We start from the raw sequence: 12,897 nt of genomic DNA on the forward strand, positions 1-12,897 counted from the left end.
GTCCATACTCTTTTCCAGTTAATGTCACTGACAAAGAAATTCCAATAAGAGACCACATGTGGGATAGTTAGAGATTCTGTCTGGAATAAAGCACGGATATTCTTATTACTTTTACTGTGGTTTGTTAGACAGATTCTTCCTATGTGTGAATCTAAAGGGTTGGGGAGAGAAACAGATGATATGCAAGGTTGAATACCTTTAAAAAGCATTATAATACCCGTAGGTATTGCATCAAATAATATGGCATATTCTTTGGGTGTGGCTGGAAATTTATAGGTGTTTAAGAATTCTGAATAGGACATAAGCTGCCCATTAGGATTAAACAGCTGATTCACTAAAACAATCTGTTTCTCAACCCACCTAGAAAAAAATAATGATTTATTTTTATACACTATGTTCCTATTATTCCAAATTGAATACGTGTGGGGTGTAAAGTTGTGTTTATATATAAGGGACCAAGCTAGTAGAACTTGTTTGTGAAACATCGAGAGCTTTTCTGGAAGCTTATCTATATTATAATCACAACCTAAGATAAAACTTAGACCACCAAACTTAGAGAAAATGTAGTGAGGAATAAAATTCCAAATGGATACCGGATTTTTAAGAAAATGTTTAGCCCAATTAATCTTAAATGTATTGTTTAGAGTAGTAAAATCCAAAACATTGAGACCACCGTGTTCATAGTCATTCATCAATACACTTTTTCTGATGTAATGTGTCCGGTTTTTCCAAAGGAAGTTGAAGAGCATTCGGTCAATATCCTTACAAGTTTTGCCGTCCACATGCAGAGAAATTGCTGCATAAGTCAGTCGAGACAGACCTTCTGCTTTTGAGAGCAATACCCTTCCTCTTAAACTTAAATCTCTCTGCAACCATTGATTTAATTTGGTTTGAGATTTTTTAATAATTGGGGGAAAATTTAGTAAAATTCTGTCTTTTGGATCTTTGCAGATAATCAGACCTAAATATGTTGCTTCATTTTTAACTGTTATATTACAAATACTCTGAACATTACACTCTTTGACAGGTAATAACTGACATTTATTTAAGTTTAGGACCAATCCAGACCCTTTTGAGAAATCCTCTATTACACGTAAAGCAATTGGCACTTGGCTGGCATTTTTAAGAAAAATTGTGGTATCGTCTGCCAATTGACTGATGACAATCTCTCTGTCTGCTATGTTTATACCCTTCACAGGGCTATTCGAAATATGAGAGGCAAGAATTTGGGTGCAAAGTAAAAAAAGATAAGGGCTAATCGGGCAACCTTGGCGTACACTTTGATTAAGACTAAAACGAAAAGTGGTGCCATTTTTCATTCTAATAGAACTATTAGCATTGGAATACAGAGTTTTGATAGCTCTGCAGAAGATATCACCAAAACCAAATTTCTGAAGTGTAAGAAATATAAATTCATGCTCAACTGAGTCAAAGGCTTTATAGAAGTCCAGGAGAAGGATAAATGAGTCATCAGATATTAATGCTGAGTAGTCCAGAATATCCAAGAAGAGTCTAATATTATTGGAGATGTGCCTGTTTGTCATAAAACCAGACTGTGTCTCGTCTACAATATCGTCCAAAATATATTTAATTCTTCTAGCTAGCAATAGAGCTAATGTTTTATAATCATTATTTAGGAGGCTTATTGGTCTCCAGTTGTCTATATAAAAGCTGTACACATGAACAGGCGGTGGCGGTAAATGCTTCGCCGCGGAGGTTGAGTTCCTCATTCACAAACCACAAAAGAAGAAGGACCAATGACGCGCACTCTCCGCCAATATGAAGGCACCCAGGGCAGTTTCTGCCTTTGCTTTTAAAGAATAAGCCTTGTAATTTTTTTTACAAGTGCTAAATCCGCCAGCCTGATTAAAGTAGGTGTGACACCGAAAAAATATCTTGGGTGAGACCGTGTTTTCATTTACAGATTAGCATGCAGGCTACTGGAGCAGGCTAAGATAGGCCCCGCGCTGAGATAAAACATGACACAGTTAACTTTAGCATTAGCCTGCATTCGCTTGTTTTATTCTAGTATGAGATATGCAGAATAATTACTGTTAATCTACGACGCTTTTTGAATTTCAGAAGCATCCTGGTTAGTTAAAGATGGTAAACAGAACTCAGTTCTTGTAGTTAACGGGGAACTTCAGCTTACTTAAAGGTAGCATGCGTTGTTGCTCGCTATAAGTTAGCGCAGAGCAGCTGCACTGACGGCAGATATTTGCATGTGTTTATGTTTTGGATGCTCCATTATGCACAGGAGTACTAAAGCATCCGGGAAGGCCATGTGATTATCAAACGGTTGCAACAGTAACAGTGAGAAATGGGTTTTCGGTTGCAGTTTAAGATCGGTTGTAGGGAATGAATAAATTCAGGGAGTTTGAGGGAATCGCACTGCAAAGAAAGTTTCCTGCCAGACTTGCTTTGTTTTTTTGTTTTGTTTTCTTTTTAAGTCATTTTTTTTCTAAAGTGCCAAGTTGTAAACATGCAGATGATTAAAGAGAGTTCACTGAGCGTTGTTTGTCATATTTGCAGTCCTGCAGAATGTCCAAGATCAGGCGGAAGGTAACAGTGGAAAATTCAAAAACCATATCTGACAGCAGCAGCAGCAGCAGCACCACAACCAGCAGCAGCACCAACCCCGCTGCTCCGTCCCGCAGGCCAAGTGTGTTTGAAAGGCTTGGACCCAGCACTGGGAGTAATGCTGCTGATGTATGTATAACCCAGAGGTCAGAGAGGGTTTTCCCCCTCCAGGGGGAAATTTCCAAGTCTCTGTGTCTTTGAATGAATATGGCACAGTGCGCTGTTTCTTCTTTGGCCTGGCTCATCTGTATTTTGTTTTTTTGTTGTTGTTTTTCTTTTTTTTTAGAGTCACTGTAGAAATTGGCTGAAGACTGGGAATTGCAGTTACGGCAACACTTGTCGCTACACACATGGAACTCAGCCACGAGGCAAAGGATTTAGCTTTAGCCGGTAAGATGGCTGCGGTTATTGAATTTGTATTGAGTGTTGCTTTTAAAATCAAATCGACCTTTGTGCATGTGTTTTTCTAATCTCTGCGTTAATGAAACAGGTCAACCGAGAGGCCCACAGGTGATCTGCGGGAGAGGATGAAAAATAAAAGACAGGATGTTGAAGCAGAAAACCTGAAACGAGACCTAGATGAGCCCTCGTCCCCCACAGTAAGAGTGAGTCCTCTGCTCTTTTGGTCTTTGATAATAACGCATTTCTGAATGAAGAATCTAGTTTAGATTTGAAATCGCTTTGGAAAGTTTAGTACATTGTGCAAAACGGTTTGTTTGTGTGTGCTACTGTAGCAGAGAGAGTCCTCCAGAGGCCGACACAGAGAGAAGGAGGATATAAAGATAACAAAGGAGCGTACCCCAGGCAGTGAAGAAGAACCCACAGAGTGGGAAACCAATCGTGAAGGTTCGGTGTTTTGTTTTGATGACGTTTAAAGGGAAATTGACACATTTATTTGTAAATACCATTTTGATGTTGTGGATTGAAACGCTCTTCTCCATTCCAATTTTACTGTTTTGGTTTGGGTTTTTTCCCATTAATTTTCAGACTCTGATATCGGTGATTACGACTATGAGCTATCCCTAGAGATGAAGCGTCAAAAGATTCAGCGTGAACTAATGAAATTAGAGCAGGAAAACTTGGAGAAGAGAGAAGAAATTGTCATCAAGAAAGACGAAACTCCGACGAAAGCCAGAACCACAGCCTTGCCAAAGGTAAGCGATGAGATGCTTTGATTATTTCAATACGTGACCTCTGGATTTCAAAAGTATTAGCACAGCTCACTTCCTCCGTTGAAGTAGCTGTCTGCAAGGGTGGTTGTCATCTGAATTTTAGCTCGATCTGTCACATTCGTCCTTCAGGCTTCCCCTGAGCAGTTAAGCTCCAAAGATTCACCCTCATCCAGAAAGTCCAGTGGCTCGCCAAAACATAAACGGGGAAACAAAGGGCTGGGCTCGGGGAAGAAAGAAAAGAAGGCATCAATATCCTCACCTGTTTTAGAAACTACCAGGTAGGGAAGAAAAACAAAATATGAGACCTACAGATTTGATGAGGTTCTGATAAATATTTTCCGTCATTCTTTGACCAGGTCTTCGAAAGGAAGCCACAGCAAGAAGAAAGGGCCCCGTACCCCCAGTCCCCCTCCACCGGTCCCTCTGGACCTGCCCGTGGTTGGGAAAAAACACAAAGGCAAGCACAAAAATAAGGAGAAGTCTGACGAGAAGCAGAAGGAGGGTAAAGATCGTGGACGAGATGCAGAAAAACACAAAGAGAAGAAGGAAAAACGCAGGTAAAGTGGGGATTTAGTGCATCCTGCAGCGTGTGTATGTTTTTAATTCGTTGAGTCATATTCACAGTTATCCTGAGTTATCCTTTTCAACTTCCAGTGCTCGCTCTTTATAATGTCACCTTTTTGTTTGAAGGGACAGATCTGACAGTTCCCACAAGGCCAAGAGGTCTGTGACATCAGAGGAGCGTTCTGGTAGCGTGTCATCTCCCTCCAGGGGTGCGTCGCCCTCAGCCAGGAAGAAATCTACCTCTCCTAAAGCTTCCTCCCATAAGGCTTCTATCTTGGCATCCCCTCCTCACAGGTGAGCACACAGAAACCTTTTTTTCCAGGGCTGTAAACATTGCAGGATCACTCACCTGTACTTCTTTCTTCACAGTTGGGTAAATATTTGATCATGACAGCCAAGAGGAAATAACCTTTTGTCACTGCAGGTCTCCTTCTCCTCCACGCCACCAACGCAGCCCCACTCCTCCCCGTCACCGCTCGCCTTCGTCCCACTCCGGTTCCTCTGCCCAGCGGCACTCTCCCTCTCCTCGACGCCGTCGTTCTTCTTCCCCCATCTACCACAGAAGCGCCACCGCTCAGGCCTCCGCCTCCTCACCTCAGAGCTCCCGGCGCTCTCGTTCGCCTCCTGCTTCTCATGACACCTCGTCACCCCATCGGCGATCTGACAGGTTGAGCCCCAGCCGGCGCCACTCCAGGGGCCGCGAGAGGAGTCGTGGCGACAGAGAGAGGAGTCCTCCCATCCAGGACCGCAGACATGAGCGCAGAGATGGTATCGTCATCTTCCATTACTGGATTTCTATTTATCAGTCTGTTGGCTGGAGCCTTGCTTTAAAATATAGGCTGTCAATTAAAAAAATGTACATTTATCTGCTATTAAGCTATTTGTCTTTTCTCCACACAGATAGTCACAGCAAACGAGAGAAGGACAGCATCCGTGACGACCGGGACTATGACTCTGAACAGATCTCCCGGGATGCCCGTGACGACCGGGACGCCCGAGATGCTCGTGACCGACGGGACGCTCGTGACCGAGGAAGGGAACCAACTCGAGATTCTCGTGATAGCAGGGATGTGAAGGACTTGAGAGAGAGCAGGGTGGAGACCTGCTCCAGTCGAGACCGCGAACGGGAGCGAGAGAAGGACCGGGAAAAGGAGAGGGAGCGAGAAAAGGAAAGAGACAGAGAGAGGGAGAGGATTGATGCACACAGGAAGGAGGACCTGACTCAGGATGACAGGAGCTACGGGAGAGGGCATGGACGTGACGATGGAGGCAGAGGAGAAGCAAGGACTGAGAGCAGGATGGACAGAGCTGATAGGAATGGACGAGGTAGAGGACGCGCTAATGACATACCTGAGAAAGGCAAGTAAATAAAAGCAAAGTGATTATTTCAGTCTTTTTAAAGAATGAATTTGAAATACTGCTGTGAGTTTTGAGAGTGTGTGTGCGGCAACAAAAGACGAGACATTTTGATAATAAGCTGCTGGAACATCTCATATCTAATGAGGGAAATTAACAAAATAATTGAGAGTGAAAAGATGACTGGAGATTTCTGCGTCCCATGATCAATAAAAGATTGGAAGGATCTGCAGAAATCTTTTTTACGCAAAGGAAAAGCAGAAATGCTAGCTAAAATCTTCACTGTATCCCAAATTTGATGGTAATTGTTTTCCCTCTTAGTCTTTTTGGGTGACTGTCTTGAAATATATGTCAACCCATTTTCTCATTTTTCCTTCTGTTAGGCTCCAACAGAAACTCTCGGGGTTCCCAACTGGAAAGCAGCCATGACAACTGGGAATCGCGGAGCAGTGCCGTTCGTGAACGGAGTGTGGAGAGGAGCACAGATCGCAGTGCCAATGAAAGAAGCTCTGACAGGGTGCCAGACCGAGATCGCTACGAGTGTGAGAGAAGAGGGGAGCAGACCAGAGACCCCTCGTATGACAGGAGAGGAGGACATGGAGAGCGGGATCGCAGAGACAACCGCGAAAGAGGTGAAGATTAGAAGCCCGCACATGATTTCCTTCGTTAAAGTGAGTGTGTAGTTATTCATGGCTGGTTTCTCTGTTTAACAGACCAAAGGGCAGCTTCTCCAAGCAGACACCAGGGGAGGCTGGAGGAGTCTGAGAGGGACGAGAGGAGGGACGAGCGCAGGACTGAGAGAGCTGAAGACAGGAGAGACGACAGGACTCGCGAACGGGAGAGGGAGCGAGAGAGGGAGCGGGAGAGAGAGAAAGAGAAGGAGAGAGAGCGGGAGAGAGAGAGGGAAAAGGAGCGGGAGAAGGAGAGGGAGGCGGAGAGGGAGCGGGAGCGAGCCAGGGAGAGAGAACGAGAGCGAGAAAGGGAGAGGGAGCGAGAGCGAGAGAGGGAAAGGGAGCGCGAGGAGCGGGAGAGAGAGAGGGAGAGGAAAGAGAGGGAACGGGAGAGAGAACAGCGCGAGCGGGAGAGACTGCGGGAATGGGAGGCCCGAGAGAGGGGAAGGGAGGAGAGGCGGGAGAGGAGAGACGACGCCAGGGATGAACGGCCGGTTCGAGACAGCCGGGACGATCGCAAGTTGAGGCATGTGTCAGTTTTTAATCCGTGTATTTGTGCGACTTTCTACGTTAAATAGTCATCCGCACATAATCCAGCAATTATTTACAAAGTAAAGTTTCCTGAATGTTCGGATTTAGTTTTATGTAGCCGTTATCGTGCTAATCTCCAAATACTGATCTGCGCTTATTATAATGTCCTCTCCTTCTAGTCGTAAGAGGCCCAGGATGGATAGCAGCCAGAGTCCCCGATCCTCTCCTAAGCGAACGACACTGGACCTCAGTCCAGCAGACAGCGACGACTACAATAGTGCCGAAGATAAAAGTGAGCGCCCGATTGGCCGAGGGCAGGCCAAGCTCCACCCTCAGCCCCTCCTCCCCAGCCCAGTGTGTCTGCCTCCATCTGACAGTAGGGAAATTCTTTTTGAAAGGGCACACTTATATTTTAATGGGGGGTTGCACTTTTATACACATCCTTCTGTAAACGTGTGTGCTCTGTGTAAACACTTTTAAGTTTCATTTCTCTTTGTAAAATGTGCTGGTGCTTTGGAGTCATTGGCTGTCAAGTGAAAAGAAAATGAAAGAGCTTTCATGTCAAAGGGCTCCTTTAGGTTAGATTTTCCTTTCACTGCATTTTCAGCCGATACCTCCAAGGAAAAACTTCTGTACTTGACTCCAATGCTTTAAAAGTGCTGAACGTGTTTATGTGACACACAGATGGGGACAAGCATCGTCTGCTGAGCCAGGTGGTACGGCCCCAGGAGCCGCTGTTACGATCGCCGCCGAGAACTGCCGCATCCGATGACAAGCCCACTCACTGGAAGGATGAGGACCGCAGGGTAGTCGGGGACAAAAGGGAACCACGCGGTCGCCATGAGGACCTGGAGCCTCGTGGGGAACGAAGCAGAGGGGCCGACAGGCGTGGAGAGCACCTCTCAGACGCGCCTTCTGACTTGCGTACCAGAGGCAGAGATCCTACACCACCTCCGCATCTACCCCTTGCCGCTGCCACTGAAGACAGAGAGACCAGTGGTTCCCAGTTGCATGAGGAGGGGAAAAAGAAGACAAAGTCACAGAGGAAGGGCTTGAAGAAGGGTCGCAAAGACGAAGAGACTGTCGCTGGCAGCGCCCTGGCTGCTGCAGGGGACCGATTCAACCCCGAGCCCCCATCTGGGGCTTCTGCAGACGTGCCTCCACCCTTACATTCTCCCAGGAAAGGGGCAAAGAAGAAAGCTCTAGAGCGAAAGAGGAAGCGATCGCGAGGGGCAGAGTCTGAAGCATCCGAGGAGGAAACTTCAACCTACCTGCCACACAGTAAGAGGAAGAGGGGTCCTCGGACACCGCCGCCCTCAATGAGACCTGATCAGCGAGGCGCTGGAGGGAATACAGAGCGCTCTCCTCTCTCCAAAATGGACAATTTCAGTGACTGGTCAGATGAGGAGGTGACAGACCGGGGAGGCTCGCTGGAAACACTTGCTCCTTTGGTTTCTGCTGATAGGGCTCCTGCTGAACCTCTCAGGAGAGGTGGAGGCCCCAGGATGGGCCGGGGTAATCCACCACCCATTGCACCTCTGCTCTCCCAGGATCCTCCAATGCTGCTGCAGACTTTGCCTCCGCAGCCTCTGATGTCCCAACCGCTGCTCCGCAAACCCCCACCAGAGCAGACGCGCAGCAGCAGCATGGGGAGCAACCAGAGTCGGACATCGTCTCGACGCCTGCGTTCACCCTCTAACGAGTCAGCCCACAGAGAAGATCCCCAGGGCCCACGATCGCGCCGGGGCATACTTCAAGGCACCAACTCTCGGGACCGGGAAAGAGAGCGGGAGCGAGAGAGAGAACGGGAGAGGGAGCGAGACCGCGAGAGGCCGGCGGCGAATGACCCTCCGTGCTCTGAGAGGAAGTCCCGGATTGATCAGCTGAGGAGAGGAGAGCCCAGCCGTAGCACCTCATCAGGTAAAAGCCTCACCTGAATCCTGAACGTGACACAGAATTGCACACATCCTGTACTACCAGGATCACTCTGAATTTGACCTATGTTTATTTATTTATTGATTTATTTTTTAATTTAGACCGGCAGGATTCTCGCAGCCACAGCTCCCGACGCAGCTCTCCTGATTCTGAGAGGCAGGCCAGGTCCAGGTCCCGTGCCGGCTCCTACGACAGTCGAGAAAGGGAAAGGGAGCCGTTTGAACGGGAGAGGGAAAGAGAGAGGGAGAGAGAACGCAAGGACCTCCGACCTCAGCAGCAACAGCAGCAGCCTCTGCTTCTTCAACAGCAACTACAACAACCACCATCAAGAGAATGGGAGCCTGAATGGCCAAGCCGGGGGCGGGAGCCCCTGCTGATGCGTCCTGGTCGCGAACCTCTCCTTAGGGAGCGGGACATCCGGGACAGGGAACGCTTACTCCCCGAAGGACTCATCCAGCAGCATGAACGGGAAAGGGAGAGAGAACGGGAGAGAGACAGTCGAGGTGACCGAGGTGTTGACCGAGAGAGGGAAAGGTTGATGATGATGGATATCACGCCCCACGGGGACCCCAGGGCTCCAGTACGAGGGGACATCAGAGGAGACTTGCGAGGAGACATGATGAGACAAGACAGGATGGATTACGAGCCTCTGCTGCCCAGAGAAGCTTTCAGTCCTCCAGAGCCCGAGAAACCAAGCAACAGTCCCCATCTAACTGGAGATCAACGGGAGGTGGAGAAGGCAGACAGCATCGATGGTAAGAAGATAAAAACGTGCATAAATGTTTGTCTTTTCCATTTCTTGTTTTTCCTACAAGGATTTTAAGAAAACTGTGTGTGGTGGTTTTAGGAGACGATGATGGGAAGGAAGACGATGTCCAGTCTATGGCATCTGTTGGCGAGGAGTACGAACCGATCAGCGATGATGAGCTGGATGAAATTCTGGCTGACAGCCAGAAAAAAGAAGATCAACAAGAAGAAGAGAAAATCACAGGTACAATAAAGACATTCTGTGGATAATATATACACACATGAAAGTGTGTCGTCAGTTTCTCTCCCCTCTTTATTTCTTTATTTTTATTTGATTGTCTTGAATTCTGACAGGCCTGAAGTTCATCAACTCTACAATTAATAACAATTGAGAAAATGCAAAGTATTCAGTGGAATTTTCTCTGGTGATCTTTAACAAATGAAGCCTCTGCCTTTGTCGTGTGCCGACAGGTCCTCTGGATGTGATAGATGTGGACTGGTCCAGCCTGATGCCCAAGCAGAAACAGGAACCGCGGGCAGCGGGGGCAGCCTTGCTCCGCTTCACCCCAGGGGCGGTGCTTCTTAGGGCAGGCATATCCAAGAGACTTGCTGGCCCAGAACTCCTGGAACAAGTCAAAGAAGTGTGCAAGTCTGAGCTGGACGATCCCAAAGGTGAGTTAGGGACATAAAAACTGGATGTATTGAGTCAACAGTCAAATCTCATTAAAGGAAAAAACAATTTTCTGCAGAATGCGTATGTGGTTGGAGGTTGGCCAGAGAAGAAAAGTCGTAGGCTTTTGGATACTGTGGAGGGGACGTTTAAATTCATGTCTGTACCTCTAGACTGAAAATATGAAGTGGCATGCCACCGGCAACTTAATAAACTGCCATTCCCTTCCTCCTCTCCTCAAGCGTCATCTCCCGAACTGAAGCCGGGATCCAACACATGACAACGTGATTAAATGTGCATATGTGTTCCAGATATTGTTGCAGTTATTGTCAGCAGATTAGACATGGGACCCTCTCCGTCTCTGGACAGCTGTGGCAGCTAATGTTAGGTTCGAGTGGCCTAAAATTCACACCTCACAGTTTGGTTACATTTTCACATTGTATGAGAGTTTATTCACTAACTGTAACAGAGTTACATCCACTTCAAAGACAGTTTCACTCATGCTGGCTAACAGCAGAGCTTGTCTGACTTCTTGACGTGGATCAGGCTCCTTTTACAAAGTTTCACAACCTCTTCCAGAAGAAATAAAGCTGAACGCTTCTTTTTTAAAAATTCCTGTTGATCCATCAAATTAAACCTCTGTTGTCGTCATCTTGGTAGATGCTGACAAGCTCTTTGAGCATGACCTGGGAGCCTTGAATATGGCAGCTCTGAACAGGCGGGTGGAGAGGGCAGGTTTATTGAGGAATCTGGGGCCGTGCTGTAAGGCCCTGTGTGCTCGCAGGGACTTCGCCATCCGCCGGCAACTGTTGAAAAACGAAAAGGTATGTGCTCTCCAGTTACAGACCTAAATTGAGATCAACAAATTGTTTATTAATCTTAAATGAATGTGCTTAAATCTTTTAACTCTTAGCTCTTAACTATTTTTTTCTCAGGGTCTATCCAAGCATGACCCCACCACACCTGTGGTGGACAATGAACTCCTGCAGATGAGCATGCGTCTCTTCAGAAGGACCATGGCTGGCCAGGCATCGGCCCCGGAAAGGTCGGACAGTGGGTCGGCACCAGCAGCTGAAATTACTGAAGCTGGTAGTAGTAGTAAGCTCAGCACAGCACAGCCTGAGGTCTGTGTGTCCTGAGAGTAAAACACATCAGAGGTGAATGCTTCTAGGCCTTTACTTCCTCTCACTCCTAACTCTGTTTCTCGCTGTCTCATTTCGTTACATACGTAGCCTTTTTAGTCACGAGAGGGAAAAAGGCAATGTTATGACTCTTTCAGTTATTTGTTTTTCATGATGTGTTCCATAGACTGATAACTAGCCTATGGAGGGGTGCAACTATCCATGTATGAGAAATCTAAAACGCCTAAAATGACTTCATGTTTTTGTGGATTTACAGTGTTTTAGAGCAGATTTTTAACGATCAGTTTCACCTGCCTGACAAAGATTTGTTTCCTATGTTGTGCATTGGTTAGTACAACTGTGCATTAAAATGGTTAGATGTTGATTTTTTTTTTTTTTTTGTATGAAACGACTGTTCAGCCATGACATAATGGGACACTTAATATTGTTCTGGTTTTTTTGTTTGTTTGTTTACACCATAATACATGAATCCGAGTCTATAGCATTGGCTGCAGATTTTATTGACTCACAACAGTGAAACATCCTGCAGGAACTTGAAAGAACATTTCTCACTAAAAAGCACTGCCAAGCTATTCCTTCACTGAATGTAATTAGTTAAAGCTTTTAGTTTGTGGAAACACTCTTTATTTTTTGTGTTTCTTTTAAATGGTTTGGCAGTGTCTTTCTTACAGGAACTGAAGGGAGTGCAGATCACCAGGTCACGAACATGAACGAGTGGAATTCCTCTTCTCACGAGCCCACATCATCCATGATGGAGCCAAAGCGCTCCCAGTAGGAAAAGACAGTGTACTGCTTAGGAAATAATGACTGAAAACAAGCCATTAATCTGAACTTTCAATCTGTCATGGAGGCGGCTAAACAAGGTCACGGTAGTCTTGCACAGATGGATAAGGTGCACCTTTACAATGTGGTTGTATCAGGAGACAGTTGCTTAACAAAAAGCGCAAGATTTGCCTTATGCGTGTGCTGGGATAATTTTAAAGGACTGAAAAGATTAGGAAGGGGCAAAGTACTTTTGTCCTAAAGCTCTGGATTCAACGTGATCCACCACCCAATCCAGCTCCATGACAGGAAATCTCATTCCTCTTCTCCACCCATTCGGGGTCAGCGCCTGTCCTACACCCAGTTTTCACATTTTGACTTCTGAAAATTTCTGCCAAAACGAAATTGGCAATAACACAATACCGAAAATAAATAAAAATTTTCCAGAATTGGGACCACTTACTAAGGAAAGGACTACCTCATGAAATCCTGTCCCACTGAGGAAACAATTCACCATCTGCTACATAATGTGTGGTTCACGATGTGGGTCGGTTTCGAGAACTAACAGGAGTGGCCGAAAAGTAGTATCAGTAATTTTATCGACACAGAGACATCGAACTCAGTTTCCCATTATTTTTCAGTTTGACCATGACTCTGGTTTTACAGAAAACATTTTTACAAACTTTTTTTTGTCCTTGTCTCTAATATTCGAGTAATGATATCTGGTTCAATGCTGTAATTTTTTTTTTTTTTACTGTAAAATAAAT

The 12,897-nt window shown here is 46.1% G+C and overlaps 1 protein-coding gene across 1 annotated transcript; it reads left to right on the forward strand.

Annotated features, from left to right (window-relative positions):
- Positions 1-1,762: 1,762 nt before the first annotated feature.
- zc3h13 (zinc finger CCCH-type containing 13) lies at positions 1,763-11,688 on the forward strand. The gene is made up of 20 exons (XM_085348187.1): positions 1,763-1,900; positions 2,533-2,709; positions 2,867-2,970; positions 3,071-3,185; positions 3,315-3,426; positions 3,568-3,734; positions 3,882-4,030; positions 4,109-4,309; positions 4,443-4,610; positions 4,741-5,084; positions 5,217-5,675; positions 6,056-6,304; positions 6,386-6,869; positions 7,054-7,250; positions 7,559-8,794; positions 8,911-9,564; positions 9,657-9,800; positions 10,028-10,228; positions 10,887-11,050; positions 11,162-11,688. The coding sequence occupies exons 2-20, from the start codon at positions 2,542-2,544 to the stop codon at positions 11,363-11,365; spliced, it is 5,520 nt and encodes a 1,839-aa protein (XP_085204313.1). The 5' UTR covers positions 1,763-1,900; positions 2,533-2,541; the 3' UTR covers positions 11,366-11,688.
- Positions 11,689-12,897: the final 1,209 nt, after the last annotated feature.

The sequence above is a fragment of the Diplotaxodon limnothrissa genome, linkage group LG23 (assembly GCF_057381915.1).
Source record: "Diplotaxodon limnothrissa isolate DT_005_m linkage group LG23, D_limnothrissa_male_GT1.1, whole genome shotgun sequence".
In the NCBI taxonomy this organism is placed as follows: domain Eukaryota; kingdom Metazoa; phylum Chordata; class Actinopteri; order Cichliformes; family Cichlidae; genus Diplotaxodon; species Diplotaxodon limnothrissa.